Source organism: Marmota marmota, unplaced genomic scaffold (genome assembly GCF_001458135.2).
Source record: "Marmota marmota marmota unplaced genomic scaffold, marMar, whole genome shotgun sequence".
NCBI lineage: Eukaryota > Metazoa > Chordata > Mammalia > Rodentia > Sciuridae > Marmota > Marmota marmota.
Genome location: NW_026000026.1, coordinates 82,805,603 through 82,833,345, shown reverse-complemented (window position 1 = coordinate 82,833,345; position 27,743 = coordinate 82,805,603). Strand labels below are relative to the sequence as shown.

Here is a 27,743-nt window from a genome sequence, read left to right as displayed (position 1 = left end):
TTTATTTTAAGTTTTCTATTCTTTATTTTTTTTTTATTAGTTGTTCAAACCATTACAAAGTTCTTGACATATCACGTACTATTTTAGATTGTGGAGAGAAGTCATACAAGATAGAGAGATTGAAAATGCCAGCTTAAGTAGGAACTTTTCCAGGTTCCATTTATCTATCGTGGATAAGTAAGAAGGCTTCTTTGATAAAGAAAAAGTTAAAAACACTTCTGGAATAACTGTGGTGTAGGCCAAAAGAATAGCTAACACAAAAGTCCTTAAAATGGAGAGTACCAGTATCAATGGCAACATGGATAGCTGTGGAGAGGTCTTGGGAACTAGGTGGTTGGTCTGTTCTTGAATTGATTCAGTGACAAATTAGTAATTGAAGGTCTACTGTTTTAAGATAAGTTGGAATTTTTGACTTAACATAGATAGAGTTTATTAAAAATTAGCTCAAAAATCATTTGTCAATATTCAAGCTACAGGGCAGGGGATATGACTCTATGATAGAACATTTGCCTGGCATACATGAGTCCCTGGGTTCAATCCCCAGCACCCCTAAATACACACATATACACATGCACAATTACCATTGGAGCTACAATATCTAGAACACATGAAATTACTTTGATGGCTACATATAGACTGTGAGAGGCATTTTTTTTTAAATACACAGGGATAGTTCTTATAATCTGACAGGTATTAAGGAGTGTAAACACTCTGTCTTTCCTTTTGTAGGGCTCCTATTGTGCTAATAAGGACAGCCCAGCAAATAGTTAGAAGCATGACTTGGGGGGAATCTAATGCCAACTGCAGGGAAGTGGGAGCCATCTCTTAGTTATGGTATAGGCATGGCAGCTATAAAACAAACAAATACAGTGGTTCAAATATAGAATTTTTTTCCTTGAATATGTTATAGTTTATAAGTATTCAGGTGGGACAGGGAAGACTGGCAGTCTGACTAGTGACAACATCCAGTTGTCTAGATTCTTCCTATCTTATATTCACTATCCTCTGAAAGTGTTATCTTCTGCAGTATCCACCTTATCTCACAGCACTTTGTCTAATTTCTTTTTTGAAATTTTTAAAATTTTAATTTGTTATATATGACAATAGAATGCATTTCAATTTATATTACACATATAGAACATAATTTTTCATATCTCTGGTTGTACACAAAGTAATAATGACCATAAAATTCCACCATCTTTCTTACTCCTAAGCCCCCTCTCTTCCACTCCCTTCCCTTTTTCCCTTTGCCGTATCTAGAGTTTATTTAATCCTCCTATCCCACCCCCCTGCAGCATGTTATAGATGAGCATCCTTAAATCAGTGAAATCATTTGGCATTTGTTTTATCAGGATTGGCAAATTTCACTTAATATTATATTCTCCAGCTCCATCCGTTTACCTGCAAATGCCATGATTTTAATTCTCTTGTAATACTGAGTAATATTAAATTGTGTATACATGCCACATTTTCTTTATCCATTCATCTACTGAAGGGCATCTAGGTTGGATCTACAGTTCAGCTATTTGAATTGTGCTGCTATAAACATTGATTTGGCTGTGTCCTTGTAGTATGCTGTTTTTGAGTCCTTTTGGTATACACCAAGGAGTGGGACAGCTGGGTCAAATGGTGGTTCCATTACAAGTTTTCCAGGGATTCTCCATACTGCTTTCCATATTGGCTGCACCAATTTGTAGTCCCACCAGCAGTGCATGAGTGTGCCTTTTTCCCCACATCCTCACCAACATTTATTGTTGTTTGTATTCTCAATAGCTGCCATTCTGACTGGAGTGAGATGAAATCTTAGAGTAGTTTTGATTTGCATTTCTTAAATTACTAGAGATATAGAACATTTTTTTCATATATTTGTTGATTGGTTGTATATCATCTTTTGAGAAGTGTCTGTTTAGGTCCTTGACCCATTTATTGATTGGATTATTATTATATTTTGGTGCTTAGATTTTTTAGTTCTTTATATGCCCTATAGACTAGTGCTTTGTCTGATGTGTGAGGAGTAAAGATTTACTCCCAGGATGTAGGCTCTCTATTCACCTCATTGATTGTTTCTTGTGCTGAGAAGACACTTTTTAGTTTGAATCCATCCCATTTATTGATTCTTGATATTAGTTCTTGTGCAGTGTCACTGGTTTCATTCCCAGGTCCTTGATCCACTTTGAGTTGAATTTTGTGCATGGTTAGAGATAGGGGTTTAATTTCATTTTGTTGCATATGAGTTTCCAATTTTCCCAGCTCCATTTGTTGAAAAGGCTATCTTTTCTCCAATGTATGTTTTTGGCACCTTTGTCTAATATAAGATAACTTAATTATGTGTGTTAATCTCTGTGTCCTCTCTTCTGTACCATTGGTCTACAAGTCTATTTTGGTGCCAATATCATGCTATTTTTGTTACTAATGCTCTGAAGTATAGTTTAAGGTCTGCTTCACTCTTCTTGCTAAGGATTGCTTTAGCTATTCTGGGTCTTTTATTTTTCCAGATGAATTTTATGACTTTTTTTTTTCTATTTCTATGAGGAATGTCATTGGGATTTTGATTTAAATTGCATTAAATATGTACAGTGCTTTTGGTAGTGTGGTCATTTTGATAATATTAATTCTACCTATCCAAGAACAAGGTAGATCTTTCCACCTTCTAAAGTCTTCTTTTTATTAATTTATTTTAATTAGGTATATATGGCAGCAGAGTGCATTTTGATTCATTGTACACAACTGCAGCACAACTTTTCATTTCTCTGGTTGTACATGATGTAGCATTGCACCACATGTGTATTCATACATGTGTTTAGAGTAATGATGTCTATCTCATTCCACCATCTTTCCTGCCCCCACCCTCCTTTCCACCCCTACCTCTTCTTTGCCCAAAGTTCCTCCATTTTTTCCATGCCCCCTCCCATTATGAATCAGTAGCCACTTATTGGAGAAAACATTTGGCATTTCGTTTTTGGGGATTGGTTTACTTGGCTTAGCATGATATTCTCCAACTCCATCCGTTTACCTGCAAATGCTATAATTTTATTCTTTTAATGCTGAGTAATATTCCATTGTCTATATATACCACAGTTTCTTTATTCATCTATTGAAGGGCATCTAGGTTAGTTCCACAGTTTAGCTTTTGTGAATTCAGCTGCTATAAACATTGATGTGGCTGTGTTACCTTGGTATGCTGATATTAAATTCTTTGTGTACAGATTGAGGAGTGGGATAGCTGGGTCAAATAGTGGTTCTAAAGTCTTCTTTGATTTCTTTCTTTAGCATTATGTAGTTTTCATTGTAGAGGTCTTTCACCTATTAGTTAATACCCAAGTATTTTATTTTATTTTTATTTTTCAAATATCTTTATTTATTTATTTATTTTTAAGTGGTGCTGAGGATCGAACCTAGGGCCTCACACATGCTAGGTGAGTGCTCTACCGCTGAGCCACAACCCCAGCCCCAAGTATTTTTTTTGTTTATGCTATTGTAAATGGGATAGTTTTCCTTATTTCCCTTTCAGAGGATTTTTCACTGATATAGAGAAATGCCTTTGATTTATGGGTGTTGATTTTGTATCCTGCTATTTTGCTGAATTCATTTACTAGTTCTAGAAGTTTTCTGGTGGAACTTTTTGGGTCTTCTAGGTATAGAATCATATGGTCAGCAAATAGAGCTAATTTGGTTCTTCTTTACCCATCCATATCCCTTTAATTTCTTTCATCTGTTTAATTGCTCTGGCCAGTGTTTCAAGAACTATGTTAAATAGAAGTGGTGAAAGTAGGGCATCCCTGCCTTGTTACAGTTTTTAGAGGGAATGTTTTCAGTTTTTCTCCATTTAGAATGATGTTGACCTGGGACTTAGCATACATAGCTTTTATGATGTTGAGATATGTTCTGTTATCCCTAGTTTTTCTAGTGTTTTGAAATGAAGGGGTGCTGTATTTTTTCAAATACTTTTTCTGCATCTATTGAGATGATCATATGGTTTTTATCTTTAAGTCTATTGATGTGATGAATTATATTTATTGATTTCCATATGCTGAACCAACCTTGCATCCCTGGAATGAACCCCATTTGATCATGGTGCACAATCTTTTTGATATGTTTTTGTATTCGATTTTCCAGAATTTTATTGAGAATTTTTGCATCTATATTACTAGATATATTGGTCTGAAGTTTTCTTTGTTTGATGTGTCTTTGCCTGGTTTTGAAATTGGGGTGATATTGGTCTCACCAGATGAGTTTGGAAGTGCTGCCTCTTTTTCTATTTCCTGAAATAAATTTAAGAGTATTGGTATTAGTTCTTCTTTAAAGGTCTTGTAGAACTCGGCTGTGTATCCAACTGGTCCAGGGCTTTTCTTGGTTGATAGGTTTTTGAAGGTATCTTCTATTTCATCCTGTGAAATTGATCTGTTTAAATTGTGTATATCATCCTGATTCAATTTGGGCAAATCACATGACTCTACAAATTTGTCAATACCTTTGATATTTTCTATTTTATTGGAGTACAAGTTTTCAAAAAAAATAATTTCTAATTATCTTCTGTAATTCTAGAACAAGACAGGGATGCCCTCTTTCACCACTTCTGTATTTCTGAGATATGTTGTGTCTGTTGTGATATTTTCTTTTTATCTTATATGTTAGTAATTTGAGTTTGCTCACTCCTTCCTTTTGTCAGCATGCCTAAGGGTCTATCAATTTTATTTGTTTTTTAAAGAATCAACTTTTTTGTTTTGTCAATTGTTTCTATTGTTTCAATTTCATTAATTTCAGCTCTGATTTGAATTATTTCCTGTCTTCTACTGCTTTTGGTATAGATTGTCTTCTTTTTCTAGGGCTTTGAGATGTAATGTTAAGTCATTTATTTGTTGAATTTTTCTTCTTTTAAGGAATGAACTCCATGCAATGAACTGTCCTCTTAGAACTGCCTTCACAGTGTCCCAGAGATTTCTGTGTGACTATCTGTGTTCTCATTCACCTCTAAGTTTTTTTCATCTCCTCCTTGATGTCTTCTGCCACCCATTATTCATTCAGTAGCATATTTAGTCTCCAAGTGTTGGAGTAGCTTTTATTTCTTATTTTATCATCAATTTCTAATTTCATTCTATTATTATCTGATAGAATGCAGGGTAGTATCTCTGTTTTTTTTATTTTTGCTAAGATTTGCTTTGTGGCGTAGTATATGATCTATTTTAGAGAAGGATCCATGTGCTCCTGTGAAGAAAGAGTATTCACTCCTTGATGGATGAAATATTCTATATATGTCTGTTAAGTCTAAGTAATTGTTTGCTTTATTGAGTTTTATAGTGCCTTTGTTCAGTTTTTGTTTGCAAGATCTATCCAGTGGTGAAAGAAGTATGTTAAAGTAACCCAAAATTATTGTGGTCTATATGACTCTCGAACTTGAGAAGAATTTGTTTGATAAGCGTAGATGCTCCATTGTTTGGGGCATATATATTTATAATTGTTAAGTCTTGTTGGTATATGGTTCCTTTGAGTGGTATGTAGTGCTCTTCTTTATCTCTTTTGATTAACCTTAGCCTGAAGTCTACTTTATTTATGTCAAATATCTTTATATCAAAGATGGAAATCCCTGTTTGCTTCTGCAGTCCATGTGAGTGGTATGATTTTTTCCCAACCTTTCACCTTTAGTCTGTGGATATCTTTTCCTGTGAGATGAGTCTCTGGAGGCAGCATATTGTTGGGTCTTTGTTTTTGATCCAATCTGCTGGTTTATGTCTTTTGATTGGTGAGTTTAGGCCATTAACATTCAGGGTTATTATTGAGACATGATTTGTATTCCCCGCCTTTTTTTTGGGGGTGGGGGTATTTAACTTGACATGGTTTCTCCTCTGATTAGTTTTTTTCCTTTAGTGTAATACTTCCTTCTGCTGATTCTCAAATCTAAGGCTTACTTTTGCTGGATAAAATATTCTTTGTTTGCATCTATTTTCTTTCAGAGCTTGGTTTATGTTGTTCCATGATTTCCTGGCTTTGAGTGTCTTAGTTGAAAAAAATCTGCTGACATATGAATTGGTCTCCCCCTAATTCCTTTCTCTTGTGGCTTTTAAGATTCTATCCTTATTCTGAATGCTCGGCATTTTCATTATAATGTGCCTTAGTGTATATCAGTTGTAATTTTGTACTTTTGGTGTCATCAAAGCCTTTTGTATTTGGTTTTCCAATTTGTAATTTATGCTTGGGAAATTTTCTGATATTATCTCATTAAAGATTGTGCATTCCTTTTGTTTGAAAGCCTGTGCCTTCCTCTATCTCAATAATTCTTAAGTTTGATCTTTTGATGCTGCCCCATAATTCTTGGATGTTCTGTTCATGGTTTCTAACCTTATTCACTGTGTGGTCAACTTTATTTTCCAGATTGTATACTTTGTCTTCCTTATCTGACATTCTTTCTTCCAAGTTACTTAGTCTGTTGGTTATACATTCTATTGAGTTTTTTTTTATTTGGTTTAATTTTTTCTTCATTTCAAGGACTTCTGTCTGTTTTTTTTTCCAGAGTCTATGTCTTTCTTGAGGTAATCTTTTCTACCTATCTTTGCTCTCTTATTTCTTTGTTGGAGTGATCATTTTTTGCCTGTATTTAATCATTTAGGTCATTCTCTAATTCACAGATTATTTTAATTATGAACCTTCTGAACTCCTTCTCTGACATTTCATTGAGTTTTCTGTCCATGGGTTCTGAAATTGTAGTGTTATGGTTTGTTTGGGGCACTTTCCTCCCTTGTTTTTTCATGTTGTCTATGTGTCTTCCTTTCTTGCAATGTGGATCTGAGATATTACTGTTTCTACCCTATATTCTTGTAGTGCCCAGGCAGATTGTCTGTACATCACCTTGATATTGGGCTTCCAGACCCTGCTGGTGTCCCTCAATATATGCTACTGCAACTAAAGTTGGTGGCAGCAATAGCCGAGCTTAACTCGAGATAACAGTGGAAATGCCCCATTCTGGATGCATCTTCTTACAAAGATGGAGCTGAAAGAGTGGGCCTTACACTGTCTTTGGGATGCCTGCTCTGAGTTGCAGCTGCTTCTAGGCCCTGTCTGTTGTCAAAAGTTAGGGGCTACTGTGTGGGGAAGGCTATGGCAATGTCTGCAGTGTCCCAAGATGGAAGTGGGTTAGGCTTGGGCTCCCAGGTGGAAGGGGCGGCGAGCTTGGAATCACCATCAGCCTGGGTCCTGTGTATTTCAGTGTGGGTGGGTCTGTGCCAGAGCCTGAGCTCCAGCAAGTGTCTGCCAGTGGCGGGATGGACCTGAGCCTACTGTGAGCCTGGGTCCTGCACAGGTCCGTATCTAATTTCTTGACCATGGCATGAAGCAAAGAGAAAAAGTAAGGGACAAGGAATTTTTTTAAAAAATGTTTTCATTAATGCATTATAGTTACACATAGTTGGGTTGATTGTCACCCATGCATGGACTTTAATTTGTTCCATTCTAAGTGCCTTCTATTTTACTACCCTCCTCCTTCCTCTACTCTACCGGTCTTACTTCTATTTATTTAGTTATTTTTTTAATCTATGATGCTTTATAGATACACACAGAGGTGGAATTCACTGTGGTGTGTTTGCACATGTACATAGCATAATTTTTTGGAATAAATTCTGCATTTCTTCTCCTGTCCCATCTCTCCTTCCTCCCACTCAATCTTCTACTCCACTGATTTCTCCAGGCTTACCAGATCCAACCCCTGCTTTTTCTCCACAGACTTTGTCCTACCTTTGGCATCTGAGAGAAGATGTTCAAACCTTGACTTTCTTTCACATACCATTCTGCCCATATTCCATTTTAAACATGCAGCTACATGATCACACCCCATTCAACCACAAGCTAAGAATTGCTTCTGGTAAGCTGGTCACAGACCCAAGTAAAAGACAACAGTGAGAAATAATTTTCTATTCCTAAAGGAAAGAATAAGCAATGGATATAAAGAGACAACCAATAATCTCTGCTTTACAACTTCCCTAAAATCTGAGATTAAAATGTGACAATATGTGCATAAATTGAAATTTCTCATATATATTATATATTTCTCATAATGCGTTTATTAGGTGTGGATCCTACCAAGATGAGTCTGTTCATAAACTTGTAGGAGTGTTGCCTACTAAATATTACTGTGAGTTTATATGGTTCTTTTTCCCACTCCTAGGCATTGGTATCTCCTATGGAAGATAACATGATATCTTCTCAGCTTTTGATGTTTCTATAAATAGATTCACACTACCTTCTGTGTTGTAACTTTCTTCCTTGCTCATCCCTATGAGGTTCATATGTATTTTCCACCTTGCAGCAATTGGTTTCTTTTCATTGTTAGGTAGTGGTTTATTATTTTTTGTTAAACAAATGGGCCAAAATTCATTTATCCAACTGTTTCTTATATTATAATATATAAGTATAATTATAATAATTATTATTATAATTTGTATGGCCCTGAGGGCACCAAAGAAATATACCAATTACTCATTTAGTTAATTCTTGTGAGAAATGACTATTCAAGTCCTTCACTCATTTTTCTATTGAGTTATCTGCTATCCATATATAGTGGCTCTTCATTTCTTTATTCTGAAAATGCAGTAAAATATTGCTCCTCATTGGCATGATTTTCATTCTGAAAGTGGCATGGTTTGATAAAGAGAAGTGTTTAATTTTTATGTAGTCAAGCTTATTTTGTTTGTATTTTCTCCTTGTATTTGTCTGTGTTTAAGGAATCTTTATCATTCAAAGGTATAATTTTGATGTGCTTCTGACAGAAAGTGAAGCCAAATTCTTGTTCATTTATAATGATTAAGAAGTTGTGATCACCTGCATGAAGTTAGGATGTGTGGAGCTTTCACTTCCAGTACTTAATTTATGTAATATGTTCAATATTTGTGTCAAAAGAAAATTACAATATATTTTATTTACTGAGTTATTTTGTTTATATGGAATTCTGTGATAGAAATTTTACCAATGTGATCTTCTAAGCCATCTATAAATGATTCTATAGAAAGTAGGTGGTATTATTATTCATTTCACAGATGAGGAAGTTGAGACTGACTGGGAGAAACTGGTTTCCTAAAATGACAGAGCTAATAAATGGCTGAAGCCCATCCTACCTGATTTTAAGTTTATACCCCAAAGCCAAGTACCCTTTGTGATTTCATCTGTGCAGGGAACATAATTGGTTCTGTCACTACTATGAAGATTAACATTATTAACTTAACCAAGATAGAGCTACATTTGAAAATTCATTTCTTTTTTTGCAGATAAAGGAAGACCTAGGTCTAAAAAAATAGCAGAGAATGGAAGAGGGAAGCGGTATTCATACAAATTACCTCAAGAATACAACATAGAGACTGTAGTGGTTGCAGATCCAGCAATGGTTTCTTATCATGGAGCAGATGCAGCCAGGAGATTCATTCTAACCATCTTAAATATGGTAGGCAAACTTTAAAGTGCGCTTGGAATTTTTTCAAGAAAACTCTAAGGAAGAAATGTGTGAGTATTTATAATGAAGTTTTTTTTTTTTAAAAATTAACTCATTCCTGTTCCTTTCTTTTATTGACATCAGTAAAAATATTGATTTGGTATCTTGGGTATACCAAAATGATAAATCTCCAAAGAGATGTCAAAATAATGATTCACATTTAATTTTAAAAAAAAACCTTTATTAATTTTCATGTGGCAAAACTCTTTCTCTTTTATTCTTTTCTCTCTTTCTTTTTATGCCTTTATTTTCCTTCTCTCTTATAAAGGTCATTTGTTGATATCAGCAGAAATGTTACAATATACGTTTACATGCATGACCCTACCAAAAGCTCTATAGGTTAATTAAGAGGTTGTATAAAAATAGATGTTGGTATCTACTGAGGTCTTATATATGTATGTAAAATTAAATGGTTATAGTTGACAACTAAAACCTAAAATTTACTCGATAAAATGTTAGCCAGCTAAACTTACATAGCTAATTTTAGTTAACAATTCCTGGACTGAAGAAATCTAGTTTATATCTAGGATTCTAGGGATGTATCCTACCAACTTAATCCTTTGACTTCACTGTAACTCTGTTGGGTAAACTTTCTTCAAGGAAAAACTAGCAGATCTTAATAAAGAATAGTTCTTAGGGAGAATAAACAGAAATAAAGACCAAAGGCAAATGTCCATTTTTAATTCCAGTTACTATAGAAGGCAAGGTAAGAACCATTGATTCAGGGATAAATTTACTGTTTTTACTGTTTTTACTACGTTTACTGTCACTTGACTGTTTTTCCAGTGGGCAGGGTTTTCACACTTCAGAGAATTCTGTCCATATTCTGCTGCATCCTGAGCACTCCAGGAGTGTGCTAATGACGTAGCCTAATGATGTCAGTCTCTTTTATGTAGTAATGTGGCTGAAAGCATGGCTTTGGTTTGCCAGTTATATATTTTCTAATACAAATTAAATAAATGCTAAGTTTATTTTTAAATCAAACCACCATTAAAAATCATCTTATTTTCCAGCATTTTAAAATAAGATTTCTCAACTAAACTGAGACTTCCCCCATGTTTGGCCTTTAAGAAAAATCAAGATGTTTTTCAGTTTTACTTTAGGTTTTTAATTTTTATTTGTTTTTAGGTTTTTAACCTTTTCCAACACAAGAGTCTTGGTGTGCAGGTCAATCTTCGTGTGATAAAGCTTATTCTGCTCCATGAAACTCCAGTAAGAAAGTCTTGAGTTTTTATTCAATTAAGTGGGTAAGAAACTGTGTTCAGGAACTTTTAAATAAAGGGAATGTTAGGGATATAGTTTTATTGACTTAAAATCCAGAAATATCCACTGAGTCACTTAAAGTATACATAAAACTGCCTTTTAGTGTTGCTTAATACCTCAATTTTTTTTCAAAAAATGGAATGTTTTTAGTTTCCAAGGATCCTGACAACAAACCTTAACTTTCCAAAATGGCACTTTGAAAAGCCATTTTAAGTGACAGATTTTTTCTATTAGTTAAACATGTGCTTTAAAAGCATTTTCTTATCTGTAGTTCATTTAAATGTACCACAGTCTGTGGCATCATTTTGGCATACTACCTAACAGACACTTCAGAAAAATGTTGTTCTTAAATTGTATAAGAAATGAGTTATTTAAGTCTAAAAGTTCCACATCTTCTAATGTGCCGTTGTACCTCTTTCCTTTTTCAGAGAAGCATTAAGCAGATTTTATAATATTGTACCTTCACAAAGTTTTAAGATTTTTTCAGCTCAGGCTAAATTAATGCTAAATGTCTTCCAGGTTCTAATTAATGTTATGGTAGCAGTCTGTTTTAGTAATTCAGGAAGTTTCCTCAGTTTTTAGTTTAGTTTTTTTTTTTATATCTAAGAAAAATCTGCCTTGAAGTAAAATATATTGTGTTACAGGCAGATCTGTATATTGGGCATCATGGAGAGAAAATGCTGGAGAGTTTTTGTAAATGGCAACATGAAGAATTTGGCAAGAAGAATGACATACATTTAGAGATGTCCACAAGCTGGGGGGAAGATTTGACTTCAGTGGATGCAGCTGTGCTTATAACAAGGTAAATTTCCAAAGTCAGTTCAATAGCATTCTTAATTCAATAGCTATGCTGTTAATCCTTTAATCCCTTGAGAGAACGCTTTTATTCCAGATTTTGTGTTCCAAAAATGTTTGGGAATAGTAATGATTTCAGTCATCTGCCTCAACTGGTAACAACTGACTTCTTCTGAATAGACAAATATTGGATCTCATATTGACGAAACATTTGGTTTGTTAATTTAAAAATAAATTCACCTAATTAATTTTTTTAACCAAAAGAAACTATACCACTGAGCTATATCCCCAGCACTTTTTATTTTTATAGTGAGACAGGGTCTCACTAAGTTACTTAGGGCTTCAATTACTTGCTGAGACTGGCCTTGAACTTGTGATCCTTTGACCTCAGTTTCCCTGGTTGCTGTGATTACAGGTGTGCATCACCACAACCAGCTTCACCCTCTTTTTTAATGTCAAATACTTAGCTATTGATCATGATAAGTTAAAACTGGTGAATTTGCATGGAACTTCAAATTTTTAAAACTATACTCTATGCTTTTCCATTACCACCATATAACTTAAGTTAAATTAAACAATTTACAAATTTTCCAGCTCCATCTAAGAAAATGATTTAAATTAAGTAGTTAATTAATTATGAACTGCATTGGGAATATACTACTCACAAATATATGTAATGCAGGAGTAAATATGCATATACTATAAGAATGAGCCACAATATAATCTATGTAAGTACTTTATATTAGTAATTTCCCTTGAATTTGTTTTGCTGCAAGTTAGCAAAAACAAATAATTCACTGAATGAACAATTTAATTTTAGCAATTAAAAGTGTTAGCATTTCACATCACAGAAACCATAGAGATATCCTTAAACATGATTTTCTGAAATAAATCTATGGAATTCATGGTAGATTGGTGTTAATTTATTACATTTTCTTAATGTATAAGAATTATAAGAAACGTATAAGAAAAAAATGTCTCTATGCAAGAATGCATGTGGACTTCCATTTCCAGCTATGTAAGTATAACTGATACTGGACTTCTTTTAATAAACAACTATTAAACTGGAAAATATTTATGAGGCAATAGTTTTCAGTCACTGCAGAATGAGAATGCAAGACTTCAAGTCACTGAAAAAAGGAAGACTTATTAAAGAAGCCTTACAGTTATCATTTTTGCCTGGGGACAATTTCTCGACTGTTACAGCAAGCTGCAGTCTAGGTAGAGCATAGTGCTCCTACCGAGAACACTAGAGATAAGAGTCCTATGCTTGGGAAAATGCCAGAAAGTACATATGCAGATCATTTGTGAGCACTTGGTAAGGGCAGGTATGAATGAATACATAACAGATGGAGACTCCCTCAAATCTACCATAGGGTTGCTAATATGGACTAAAGATTTTTAAAAGGTAGTAGAATTGAGTTGATTCAGGCCACAAATGTGGGACAATCTTATGAGATCTTTATATCACTTCTAGCATTTTTTTTTCCTGAGAAAACAGAAAGTCTGTGCTTCATCATACATTCCATGTCCCAGAGAAAGGCCTAGTCTTTCTGACTAAGCCAACCTTGAAACCTGATTCAGCACAGTTTGGAGGTTGATTTCCACCAATTTATAGGAACTTGGGAATCTTCTTGAACTTTTGAGAGATCATTCACACTAAAGAATCAACTAAAACTTGCACAAATTTAGTATGGTGTGCTAGTAATTGAATTGCCTAATAAAACAAGAGTCAGAACTCTTCAAAGAAAGACAGCAGAGTTCTGAGCATCTGTAACATACCATCTACAATGTCTAGAACATAATAAAAATCACCCAAGAAACACAAAAATGTGAAGCAGGGAAATAGTAAAGATAAACCAATCCTGAGATAGCTTATATGTTGAATTTAGCAGAATAATGTTGCTGTAATTAAAGTCTCAGAAGAGTGAGAATGGGTAAGAAAAAATATCTGAAGGCAAAGTGGTAGAAAAGTATTCACATTTGTTGGGTGTGGTGGCGCATGTATGTAATCCCAGAGGCTCAGAAGGCTGGGACAGGAGGATCACAAATTCAAAGCCAGCCTTAGCAACTTAGTGAAGACCTGTCTCAAAACACACACACACACACACACACACACACACCACACACACACAAACATGAAAACATGATAGTGATAATAAAAGGGCTGGCCCTGGGTTCAACCACCAGTACCAAAAAAGTCCTCCAATTAATAAAACAAGCCAAAAAAAAAAAAGCACATAATTGGCACATTAGACAATAATTGCTCTATTTAGGTATCATCAGAGAAAGAAATATATTACATAGGGGGAACAATGTTAAGGTTGATGACTGACTTCACATCAGAAAACAGTAGATCCAAATTATATTGTTATGTTATGTATATGCATGAATATGCAACAATGAATCCCACCATTGTGTACAACAATAAAAATAGGGAAAAGAAAAAAAATAGAAAAACAGTTCAAAGACAATAAAACAATATTTCTAATGTACTAAAAGGAAGAGAAAAAAAAACCTGTCAATGAAATGCTACCAATAAGATCTACCAATAAGATACTATCTCTGAAAGGATATCTTAAAAAAAGTATTCTACAGCTAATGTCACACCTAATGGTAAAAATTGAATGCTTTCTTCTTGAAACAGAAAGTAAGGTCAGAAGATCCACCATTCCCATGTCTATTCACTGTCGTACTAAATCTCATAGAAAGAAGAGGTATAAATACTGGGAATAAGGAAGAAAAATTCTCTCCACAGTTGTTATGACTCAGTACAAAGAAATTCTAAAAATATAGCAAGAAAATGCTCCAACTTATAACTGCATTTTTAAGGTCACAGGATATAAATTCAATTTGTAAAATTCAGTTGTATTTCTATATACCAAAAATGGGCAGTTGAAAAAACAAAACTACCCTAATTTCTGAAGTTATAAAATACTCAACAATAGCAGAATACATGCATTCCTTTAAAATGGAGACTATAGAGTTATGCTGAGAGAAATTAAAAATCTAAAGATTTTCAGAAGACTTAATATTATTAAGATGCTCATTTTCTTCAAGTTAATTTGTAAATTAAAATTTATAGATTCACTGTTATCCTGTTAAATATGAGATGTCCCCTAAAAGCTCCACTTAATGCAGAAATACTCCGAGGTAAAATGATTAGATTTTGAGAATTGTAAGCTAATGAGTCCATCCTAGTTTGAGTGGACTGACTGAGTGGTAACCGTAGGCAGGTGGAGTGTGGCTAGAGGAGGTGGGTCACTGGGAGCGTTATCTGGAAGGGCACATCTCCCCTAGGGTCCCTTTCTGCTTCCTGGTTGCTATGCCCTGACTGCTTCCCCTACCATCCCTTCTGCTATGACCTTCTGCCTCACCTTGGGCCCAGAGCTGTGAAGTTGGATTTCTATGGACTGACATCTCTGGAACTGTGAGCCAAAATAAATTTTTCCTCCTCTAGTTGTTCATGTCAGGTCTTTGGTCACAGTGATGAAAATCTGACTGAAACATACCAATGAAACTTTCTTCAGGCCTTTATTATTTGCAGTACTGGGGACTAAACCCAGAGCCATGTTTCTGCCAGGCATATGCTCTACTACTTAACTATATCCCTAGCCTTTTTCATTTTACTTTCAAACAGGGTATCACTATTATTCATGCTAACCTTGAACTTGTGATCCTTCTGCTTCAGCCTTTGGAGTAGGAGAATTGCAGGCATGTGCTACCATGCCCAATGGTCTGCAGGCCTTTTTGGTAGAAATTGAAAAGCTTATTCCAGTACTTTTATTTGGAAATTCAAATGAACTAGAGGAACCAAAGCAGTATTGAAGAACAAATTCGGTGGACTTTCACCATCTGATTTCAAAATTTACCATAAAGTTTTGTTAATCAAGAAAGTAGAGTTTTGAAAATTAATCATATGTATCAATGAAACAGAAAAAGCAATCTGGAAGTAGACTAATGCACACGTGTTTAACTGATTTTCAATAAAGCCAGCAATATAATTCAACACTATGAAGATAGTCTATTCCTCAAATGATATTCAAATATCTGAACCTCTGCATGACAAAACATGAGTGTCAACCCTATTGAACATAATTTTAATATAGAATCATAAGCTTAAAGATGAAAGCTACAACTATAAAACTTTAAGTAAAATAAGAAACTGAAATCTTCATTAACAGAAGGCAATGCTTTCTTAGGATGCAAAAAAGCACAAATAGACATGTTAATATCAAAATTAAAGCATTCTCATATTTGAAAGACTACATTTGAAAATGAAAACCAAAAAATGTGATAATTGCCATATATATGCTATATATGTGTGTGTGTATGTGTTTGTGTGTATGTGTTTGTGTGTATGTATGTGTGTGTGTGTGTGTGTGTGTATATATATATATATATATATATATATATATATATATATATATAAAAACAGGAACTTGTATCCAGAGCATATATATGCACATGTATATGTACAAACATACGTATAAGCATATAAAAGTAGTAGAGTTCAGAAAAATAAAAAGAAATATGAATCTCCAATAAATATATAGAGATGCTCAGCATCACTAATAATCCGTAAAATGAAAATTAAATTTTCATTCATTCAAATGACTTCAGTTTTTAAAATTGAAAACACCCAATGATGATGAGGATATATATAGAACACTCCTAAACTAGAGGGATGATAAAAAGGTTCAAGCATGTGTAATAACAGTATTTTCTTTAAAAGTTAGGCATTTGTTGGCCATATAACTCAGATCAGATTCTGGATAGTTATCAAAGAAAAACAAAAACATTTATTCCTAGAGAAACTTGTAACTGAGAATTTTTGGTAGTTCTAGGTAACTTAAGTGTCTATTTACCAGTGAGTGGATAGGTTGTCATATATTCATACAGTTGAACCATCTTCATCAAACTGTTGATAAACACACAGCATGAATAAGTGTTAAAACATTATGTTGAGTGAAAAAGTTAAATTAAAAACAGAGATCAGAAGGATGATTCTATTTATATAAAGTTGTAGAACAGGCAGAATTAATCTGTGGTTTCAGATGTTGCTTTCTCTAAGTATAGGGTAAAATTGCAAACAGGCACGCCTGAGGGAAACTTCTGCAGTGATGGAGATGCTGTATATCTTGCTTTGAATACATGCACTTATACATTCCTCAAAATTTATCAGAATTTGTGCATTTTATGTAAATTTTACCACAATAGAGTTGATTAAAAGAAAGTACACTAGTGAATTGAAATTGGAGAGAAGGAAGACCTGCACTGATGGAGCAGAAAACTGTGGCAATATGATTTGAATCCAGAGTAGAACAAGGTCCAGATTATGCAGATTGTAAATGCCACAATAAAGAGTTTTTTTCCTCATTTAAGAGCAAGGAGAAGCATCTCTGTATGTTTAAGCAAGACATTAACAATATTGGATTTGTGTCAAAATATGGCAATTCTGGTTGTAGTGTGGAGAATAGTCTAACGACAGAACTTGGTTGATGTCTTCGACCATTTAGAAGGTCATCGCCCTCGTCCATTGTGAAAGATATTCATGTAGCTTTGATTGTGACAGAGATATGAAATAGCAAAAATTAATAAAATGGGATGATTGAATAGAAATGATCTATGTTTTTGCAAATACTAGCTATTGATCTTCAGTTCATTAATTATCCTGAGTCTCTTATTATCAATAAAATAAGGATGGTGGTACAAGATAATGAATGTAAGTTGTAACACCTAGCATGCAGTGAACATTCATTATTTTTTTTTCCAAAAGTAAATAATTGAATAAGATTCTGGCCAGGTGCGATGGCACACGCCTGTAATCCCAGCGGCTCAGGAGGCAAAGACAGGAGGATTGTGAATTCAAAACCAGCCTCAGCAAAAAGCAAGGTACTAAGCAACTCAGTGACACCCAGTCTCTAAATAAAAAAAAAAAAATACAAAATAGGGCTGGGGATGTGGCTCAGTGGTCACTTGAGTTCAATCCTTGGTACCAAACAAAAAAAGATTCTGTATAAATTTTTATTAATGAGGCAGGCATAATATCATGAATATCTTTTGTTTAATCTTCATATTATTTCATTATGTTATAAATGCTTTTAATTGATAATTTTATCAGCCCTGGACTAGAATTCACTTTTCTTATTTATAAAATTATTTTCCTATTCTATATTGTCTTAGATGCATTTGAGAATCAACATTCATTTTTGAAAATAAACTAATGATTTAGAGCACTTACGAAATTAACTTTTAACATATTAAACATTACCAGTCATAATTTACAAACAGGTTAAGATTAATTTAAATGAGAAAATAATTTGTGAAACTTGTGACATTTCAAAATTGTGAAATGAATAATAGTTCCTTTTTCTTCTGTTAGCTCTTTACATCCAGTGAAAATTTATTTAATAATTTACACTTTGTATTTCTGGAGACTCAGCCTTATTTGCCCTGGGATTTTCACTGTAGGCTTACTGATGAATTCAATGAAGTATTGAAACTTGAAAAGTTTTATTTGCTATAAAGAATGTAAGTGTACTTTGTATATGAAAGCTACTGCAAAGCTATTGGATTTTTAAATATTTTAAAATCTTTTAAAAAATTTTTTTATTTGTATACGGACACAATAGCTTTATTTTGTTTATTTACTTTTTCTATATGGTGCTGGGAATCGAACCCAGTGCCTCACAAGTGCTAAGCAAGCACTCTACCACTGAGCCACAAATTGAATTTTGACTAAATAATTCATATTGGACTAACTTACTTCCCAAATTCTATTAGTTTATTAGGTATGATATTTGCTACATGATAAAGAATGAAAGAACAAACAGTTAAGTTTTTCAAATTACCAAATAAACTTATGTTTAAAAAATGGCAGATAATTATTCTTTTTTCAGATTAATTTAGCTATTACTTGGTTTTATTTTTTCAGCATTAAGTAAATTGATGGATAGAAAGGTAATGAGAAAATAAATGAGTGGCCATGATAACTTCCTACACAAAGGGACAGCAAAATAAAAGGCAGAAATTTGAATTAGCAAGTATTTCAAATTCAAAGGAAGATTAAAATGTGAATGGAAAGTAGCAAGACCCATGAGGTAGAAAAGCAATGTCTTTAATCCTAGTTAGTCTTATTATAAGTTGTGTCACTTAGACAAGTTGTTTGGCCTCACTGATCTTTAGTTTATCCTCTGAGAAATGGGTATAATATCTCTTCTACAGGATGTCAGCCTCACTAGATATGATGGGCTTAAAAAAACTAATGCTGTGCTTGACCCATAGTAAGCGCTCAATTTCAATAGCTAGGATTATTTTTGATACATTGAAGAACAGGGAACAGGATGGACAAAGGCAGGATGCACAAGAAAAACAGCATGGACATGTGTGAAGACTTTCTGATTTTACTCTGTATTTCTATACTGGTTTTCCTTTAATCCCATGCCTATGTGTGGAGTAAAGAATGATTTCAATATATTACACTAACTATTGGAATTCACAGCCAGTTTCAGTGATTGATGACCTCCAAGGATTTATTTTTTTCAAAGAATGTAATTATCCTACTCTTTATTTTCTGGAGAAATCATTCATTTTATCAGCTTTTCAGTAAATAGTTTCTATTGTGTATTTCCTGGAGGAAGAAAAGAACCACAGGAAATAACTGCATTTTAAAGGATAAGAGTCGCTTTTCCCCCTGGAGAGCTTTCATCATATTCTCTGTACTGCACAGAAAAGTCCTTTTTTCTGAGAATTCATTGAGTTTGCTTTATGTGTATTGCATTGGATACTGTTTCACTTAATAGTCTCTATTTAACTTTATACTGATAAAAATATGATATAATTTTCATATCTAATTATGTAAAATACAATATTAGATTAAATACTTAATTTTGGGGGAGGAGGGTTGTACTAGGGATTGAACTCGAGGGGGACTCAATTTCTGAGCCATATCCCCAGCCCTATTTTGTATTTTATATAGAGACAGGGGCTCACTGAGTTACTTAGCACCTTGCTGTTGCTGAGGCTGGCTTTGAACTAGCGATCCTCCTGCCTTAGCTTCCTGAGCCACTGGGAATGCAGGCATGAGCCACCACACTCAGTGAGATCAAATAATTTTCAAAAGGAAAAGCAAGTTTATAGTTTTTTAAAATAATGGCCATACTAGTTTTTTTTTTCCTGTGGGATTATCAGCAAAATAAAACCTAAATTAATTTCAGAATATTTAATGAGTAACTAAAACTTAATTCCTTTATTTTATTTTCACAGATCTCTATATTCTTTTTTTTTTTTTCTTGGTGCTGGTGATTGAACCCAGGGCCTTGTACATGCATGCAAGGCAAGCACTCTACCACTCTACCAACCGAGCTATATCCCCAACCCCTCTATATTCTTTTTAATCTATCAAAAAAAAAAAAAAAAAAAACATGATTTTTTTTTCTTTTCTTTTTTTTTTTTAATGGACGAGGTCTCCTTAATGAAATTTCAGAGTGACAAGATAGATTTAGAAAGATCATGTGATTGAATGTACAGTCCATTTTTAATCAGTTTATTTTGGGGTTATTCTAATTAGGAATCCAGCTTACATTAAAATTTACTATGTTTATGGCTTTGAGCTTTTTTCTTAATCATGTTAACAAATTTTAAACTTTGCTTCAATATCAAAAAAGTTATTTATGATTTGCTTCTAGAAAAATGACAAAGTAGTTACTTTAATGAACATTACTACAATTTTCAGTGAACACATAGACCTTACTTTTGCATTGTTAATTTAAATATTGTATGTCACATTTATTTTGTAGAAAACATTTTATAAATATATATTTTATAGTGTTAAATATATTGCTTAAAAAATTGATAGTGCCATTAGCAATATCTATGACTAATTATGAGCCCATAAAGTATCACATGCTTAACTTGAATTTCTAACTTGATTGACCACCATTCTAATATAGAGAATTTAGAAATTTTAGAATGTATGAAACATATATGGATTCTATATATTTATTTCTAGATTGATGAATGGAATCTGTCTTCCTTTTTTATAGTAGTAGATTTGGGAAATATGTCTTCCTGGACTGTATAAGAGAATAATCATAATTTGAGAACTAAATTATATTTTTCTTACTACAAATTCGATATACTTATTATGGAAATTTGACAAATACAAGAATAAAGATAAAAATTAGCCTATTACCTCACAACCTAGGAAGAAATATGGTTAACATTTTTTAGTATATTTCTTGTTTTATTGCCTAAAAAGCACATATTTCAAGTAATTAATATTTATAGGAAAGATTTTTTTCTCCCTGCCAATACTATGATGTTTATTTCATTTTTATTTATATTTTTCTCTTTAATGGTCTAAAAATTAAGAAGAAAAAACCCTTTAAGACTCCTCTTAAAATTGTAAGCTTATTTTTTTTATATGAGAAAGCTTAAAATACCAACATTCTTAACTAACTACTCTTCATCATTACCTCCTTTGTTGCTAGCCTTCCCTAGCTGTACAGAGGTATTCTTAAAGAAAGACAAGAAGAAAAAAAAAAAAAGCAATGTGATGTGTTTCACATGTACAAGAAACAAAAATAATGTAAAAACAACTGGTTGTTTATCAGTGCAGTTATGAAACAAACATCATAATTGGAGTTGAAATCTTCATTTTATGTACAGTTTATATTCCTCATTTCCCTTAAAAATCAAACATTTGCTTGTGCTAAATAGTCTCTATGAAATGTTGTAGTATAATTCTGTTTCTTTTTTCAAAGTATTCTCATAGTTGAAGTTTAAAAGTGAGTTTTAAACATATTCTTATAATATAAGCATATTCTCATGGCAAGAGATAAACACTTCAATATTTATAGTAAATTACCATTTAGCCAACTCCCACTCTCATTCTCTTACCCTAAGGTATCCTATGCTAACAGTTTGTATGTAAAGAACATTGTTTTATATTATGCAACATTTTCTTTCTGTATTTTTTTTTTCAATTTAAATTAGGTCTTCAGAGTCTTTTTGTGTCATTCATTGTGTAAGTCAGAAAAATGTCCTTGAATGTATCCATGTCCTAATCTTTAAAACCATGAATATGTCACCTTTCATGACAAAATGGATTTTGCATATGTGATTAAATTAAGGATCTTGAGTTGAGGAGATTATTCAGTATAATATGAGAGAGTACAATGTAATAATAAGAGTCCTAAATTGTGGAAGAAGGAGGAAGAATTTTAGAGTCAGAGAGGGACCGGAGGATGACACACAGCTGGCTTTAATATGGATAAAGGACTCATAAGCCAATGAAGGCAGGTAGTGTTTGGAACCAGGAAAAGAGAGTAGATTATATTCTAGACACTCTAGAAGAATTGCAACCCTGATGAAACCTTGATTTTAGCCCAGAAAGATCTATATTCAGCTTCCCTCTAGAACTATAAGAGAATAAATTTGTTTTGCTTTGAGCCATTAAGTTTGTTGTCATTTGTTATAGCAGCAACAGGAAACCCATACATTCATATGGGTCTGTATCATTTGGAAGGAGGTTCAGAGAAACTATATATTTATTTAGTTAACAAAGTATTTGCTCTAACAAGAGGAATACATATATAAAATGTTGATAGACACCGACAAACTGTTCTTTACTCACCATGGAGGATCACTCTTTCTCCATATCTCTGTTTCCAGGGCCATAGCAGTGAAAATCAGCTCACTAAAGGGAATTATATTTCTCGGTGACTTAATGTTGTTTGGTCAGGAAAGTCTAAATGAATGTTTTGTGTAATTGAAAAGTGGGGAGAGATCTTTTATTAGTTAGTATAAATGTAATGGTGGTCCCGTGCAATGACACATGTAGGAGGAGGCTGAGGCAGGAGGATCACCAGTTCAAAGCCAATCTCAGCAAAAGCAAGGCACTAAGCAACTCAGTGAGCCCCTGTCTCTATATAAAATACAAAATGGGGCTGGGAATGTGGCTCTTTGGTTGAGTGCCTCTGAGTTTAATCCCCGGTGCTCCCTCCAACCCCCAAATAAATGTAATGGTGGTTAGATATTTAACTTTATAAGTATGTTGTAAAAAATAAAATCAGAAAAATATTATCTCCATGGATCTCATGTTCTTATCTGTATTTGTCAGGCTAAACTCATAACCAGGTTCAGTTTCTAGTGAAAGCTCCTCTTAGATAATTATTAATTTTTTGTGCTATATGAACACATCACTGGGAAAGATGTTTAGCTCAGGGATTAATTTTGGTCTCAGCTAAAATGCATAATGTTCTTATAAATCCAAACCTATCTGAGGTAATATATTTGTCAAATTCTTCTGTGTGATACTATAAAGTAAATAGTTTAAAGCTGACTTAGTGCTGTGGGATCATAGTAACAAAAAACATAAAACACATTTTCCCAACTGTCAACTCTATGATTTCTTAGCATAATTTTCACATTTCCCTCTGAAATCATAGAGAAGGCATAAGCCTCTGTCTCATGAAAATTCTCTTTAATTTAAAATTCAATTTTATTTGTGATGTTTTTTGCCTTTCGTATTTATTGAAATGCTTTTGGTTTATGCAAAACACTTCTAAAAGTTGGTTTCAAATGAATGCCACTGGCAAGTAAGATAGAAAATTTAATAAAATATGGAAATGGCAGAAATAATCTTGTTTTAATACAAATCACAGAATAATTTTTGAATGACTCATTTATAGGTATATCCTAGGGCACTATAAAACTCCACAGTGAGACTCATTCTCAGATGCATCTTCATTCTTGGAAATTAAGACTACATTTCTTTTTTTCCAATATAAATCATAACTTACACAGAATTTATTGGCCTTCTCATTTGGCGAAGTCTAATGGTATCATTTCCATAAACTCACATAATGAAACTCTCTGTGTGCAGACTCTGTGTACGGGAGCCCCAAATGAGAATACCTGAATATAGGTCTGGGAGCAAACAAATCTCTATCCCCCACCCCACAAAACCAATCCCTGAACATTAAGTTAGGAATAAATTCTTTTGGTCCTAGAAGGAAACTGATAATTAAGAATCTAAGACTAAGAATTACAGTTTTATTTGAAGTTTATTAATGCTGTTGGCAATTTATTTTTCAATTTTAGTGAGAGATGTTTCCAGCTTTAGGATAAAAGAACATGGTTTTTTTTTTGTTGTTGTTGTTGTTTGTTTTTTAATAATGTGCTTTATTCATTTGTTTGCAAAGTGAATAGGAATTGGCTGTGTGGGGATCTTCGAGCCCTTGACATTAAGCAGTGCCTTTGCCATAGTTTTATCATGCTGTTCAGTTACAGATGAAATCCCTTGGTTCTCATTATGTAAATCAAATAGTCATGTTGCAGCCTCATACATCATGATATGATGTATTATATGTTTAGAAGAAACACATAAAATCTCTTTTCCCCTACATCTGAATATACTTTACACTCAGTGATTCTTGGCCTTAAGGTGAACATTTGATTTTATGTGATTCTTTGATTTGCTGCATTACCATCTTATTCAATATCATCTCTTGGGGTGTTTCTTTCTCCATTTGTTTGCTGGCAACGATAGAGAAATTGAACTCTCCACTATTTAAGATAATTCCTAGGCTTTTTTTTTTCCTCACTGACCCTAAGGAATTTATCACATGTGTCATACTGTCCTGTCCCTTCAGAGATGAAGCCCGTTTTATCTAAATTTGTGTCTTTCCCTCTATCCATTACTTGGCATATAAGAAACTTGGCGAATTTCATCACATCCAAGGGAAGCAGTTATGCACTGGGCATAGTAGAAGGAACCGTTTACATTGTTGCATATGCACATGTTCCCCTAGATTGTATAGTGCTCAACCTGTGCTTCTAGGCATGGTATCTCTGAAAATTTTGAGTTTTTGCAAACATACTAAAAAAATTTAGTGATTTACTAATCACAAATATGCCAGAAAATCTTTTCCTTTCCTCTTCCTCTATAATTATGTTCAGACTCTGGTATATTATGCCAACAGGGAAATATATTTTTCAATATCATTTGGATTTAGTTTAAGCCAATGTAGATAGGGATCTACATTGCCTAATTTTAGTGCCATAAGAAGGGTTTTTTTTTTTCCTTCCTTATATTGGTAGGTGGGAAAGAATCTGTGTAATTCTCAGAGTCAAAGGAAAAACTGAAGAATCAAGTCCAAGGGAAGATATGAAGAGGGAAACTGTAGGAATCTCATCCACTGAGATTAGAAAACTGCGGGCCATTCACATTCTCTTATTAGAACATCCATTTTATGTCCTCTAAAATGATAGGTTTTGGCTTAGGGAAAAATTCTGTGATGAGAAGTTAATGACTGGAATATTCTGACCAGAAAATATGAGGTAATAGAAGGTGGCTTCCTAGTGTACAAATGCTAGGAGGTAGGGATGGGGTTGTGGTTTGTCTCAGTTAGTGACATGGAACCACTCAGATTTTTGAAAACTCTTATTAACCATGGGAATAACTGTTATGATTGAGAGCAGTCTTGTTTTGCTTAGACTTTTAAAGTTGTTCATTTTGTATCTTGTATATAGAAGGATATGTTGACTTCTAGTTTATCTTAGAAGAAGGTTAGGGAATGGTAGTTACAGTGGTTACAGTTATAGGATAAAATATCATTGTATCTTCTCTCTTTATTTGGAGTGTTTCTTCAAATTTTGGAATGTGTTTTCAGAAAGAACTTTTTTTAAACAACAAAAGGCATAGGTACTAAAACTCCCACTGTAGACAGACAATCTGATTATTTAGGTACTCAACATTTCCTTTTTTTATTACTATTTCCTTTCTGTAATTAACAAAAACAAATACACCTATCACATGCATTCAGTCAGTACAGTAGACCAGTAAGACATATGCGGTCATATTAGGATTATCTATTCAATACACAAAAATGAAACGGACATTAAAGTATCAAGTATTAACAGCCAAGTTTCATTTATCCAGGATGGGTTATCTAGTATATCAATTTGCCAGAATAAAAATTTTGAAAAAAAAAAAGTTTACATGATACACTCTAGGACACCTTACACTACTACTCCTGTTTTCTGGAAGCACACAGGAATTAGTGGACAACACATTCTCCCGTGTACTACTGTGTTCTCTGCATCTTGGGAGTGGCTCACTCCCTTGCCCATTAGATAAGAGGCCTATGCAGTGGGTTGTAGGCCTCTATAGAGCAAAGGCACCTCTGGAATACCTTAGAAAGGTAGGTAAAGGAGGGAAAAGGCATGACCGCCAAAGCAGATCAAGGCAAGGGGAAGGGGTAATGCACAAGAAGGCCCGGGTCCCTACCTTAGTAGAGTCCTAATGAAATAAGGGAGAAGTATTCTCTGCTAAGAAACCTGCAGAAACAATAAATTTCCTAGTGATCCTCATGAAGCAATTCATTGGATAAGCTATCATACTTGATTTAATATTTTATATACAGCTGCAGAATGATAAAGGTCTTGTTAAGTACTGGGTGTGACTTAAATGAATGGAGTTTATATTAAGTCCCTTGGAGTCTTGTTTTACAAAGATATTGCTTCAGGTTGTGTTTTAGCTTCTGTATGCCAACCTGACCCTTCTCCCTATTATTCTTAAATTCAAGAGTTCACTCTCTCTTTCACAGAATCATCTGTCAAGCATTTGCCAGAGAAATGAACAATTTTAACAGTTAATTTTTTATTAAATTACTAAAATACTTAATTTTCTAGTCTATTTATACCCATGACTGTCCACATACTTCTTTTTGTCTGTAACATTTTGGAAGAAAAACAATAGCAATATTGTAGCAATTACTAATTTTTATAATAACTTATAACTGACATGATTCCTACCTGTTGGAAGATCTTTGCAAAAATATTAAATGTTAATTTAGGTAAATGTGAACATTTTATTGAGGCAGGTAGAATTTTAAAGAATTTGGTCAAAAGTTATTGCATGATATAAAATAGTACAATAAAATAAGTTCTATATGACTTGATTCTGTATATTAAACTCTAAGATTAACAATATGCCAGTCTTTTGTTTTACTATGTTTAATATCTATAGGACAGGTCAAGATCGAGTTCATTTCTTTTAATTACATGGTTATCTGCCTGACAAGACAATCAGAAAATGTTCTCATTTTAGACATCTATAAGCTATAGAAAAAATACGTGAAACATCCTTTCATGTGCACACATAAGTCAAAAAGAGCCATGGCAGCAAATGTAGTCAGCAAATGTAGATGAAAAATAATAAAATTTCCAGAAAATAAATATGATATTTACACTTTAAATTTCAAATTCCAAGTTAAAGATGTAGCTGAAGAAAGCACCTGTAGAAAGGATAGTAGATTTTTGGGATTCTCCACAGATTGGTGAAACAATCTGAATGCAGACAGTGACTGAGAGTTTATAGATGTCAGAAAGAGCACAAAGGACATATTCCTAAAGGAGTTCTAGGATAAGAGAGTAGAGAGAATGTCAGAGATAACAGTTTTTGTGTTTTCAGTTTTTCAGATTGAAAAATAAACCAAATATCAAAGAAGAGAAATAAAAACAGTATCAGCATTCAGATACTTCTAGGTGGAACTGAAGAACTACAAAGATAAAAATAAACATTAAAACTAACTGGAGACCAAATGTAGGAAAGAAGAGAAAAAAATGTGATGGCAGACTTCTAATCCCTTTTTAGGAGTGCTAGAAAAAAAGAAGTAATATCTTTGGTGTACTGATAATAAAGTCACCTCCTGCTATGCTATGAATAAATGAAAAATAATAAAAATGAAGGACACAAAACTGAGAAGTTTACTATTCACAGTCTTCATGAAAGCATGCACTTAAAAATAATGTGCCATTGGGCTGGGGATGTGGCTCAAGCGGTAGTGCGCTTGCCTGGCATGCGTGGGGCGCTTGGTTCGATCCTCAGCATCACATAAAAATAAAATACAGATGTTGTGTCCACCGAAAACTAAAAAATAAATATTAAAAAAATTCTCCCTCTTTAAAAAAAATAATGTGCCGTGTACATAGTAAATATAGAAGTTATAACTGAGAAAACACTTTCTAAATACATAAGAAAATTGCCAAATAAGCACTGATGGTTTAGAAACTTCTAATTTGAGATCTTAAAAAATCAAGATAGGGTCTGGAAATTTAGCTCAGTTGGTAGAGTGCTTGCCTTGCATGCACAAGGGCCTGGGTTCAATCCCCAGCACCACCAAAAAAAAAAAAAAAAAAAAAA

The 27,743-nt window shown here is 33.5% G+C and overlaps 1 protein-coding gene across 2 annotated transcripts in view; it reads left to right on the top strand.

The window, feature by feature from the left end:
* Adamts19 (ADAM metallopeptidase with thrombospondin type 1 motif 19) overlaps nucleotides 1-27,743 on the top strand; it is a 251,578-nt gene that overhangs the window by 48,645 nt on the left and 175,190 nt on the right. Inside the window, exons 3-5 of one of the 2 annotated variants that reach the window (XM_015500639.2) lie at nucleotides 9,252-9,424; nucleotides 10,601-10,684; nucleotides 11,380-11,537. In XM_015500639.2, coding sequence (XP_015356125.2) covers nucleotides 9,252-9,424; nucleotides 10,601-10,684; nucleotides 11,380-11,537 — 415 coding nt within the window. The remainder of the gene's footprint in view (nucleotides 1-9,251; nucleotides 9,425-10,600; nucleotides 10,685-11,379; nucleotides 11,538-27,743) is intronic. The other variant, XM_048811813.1, reaches the window with a different exon arrangement.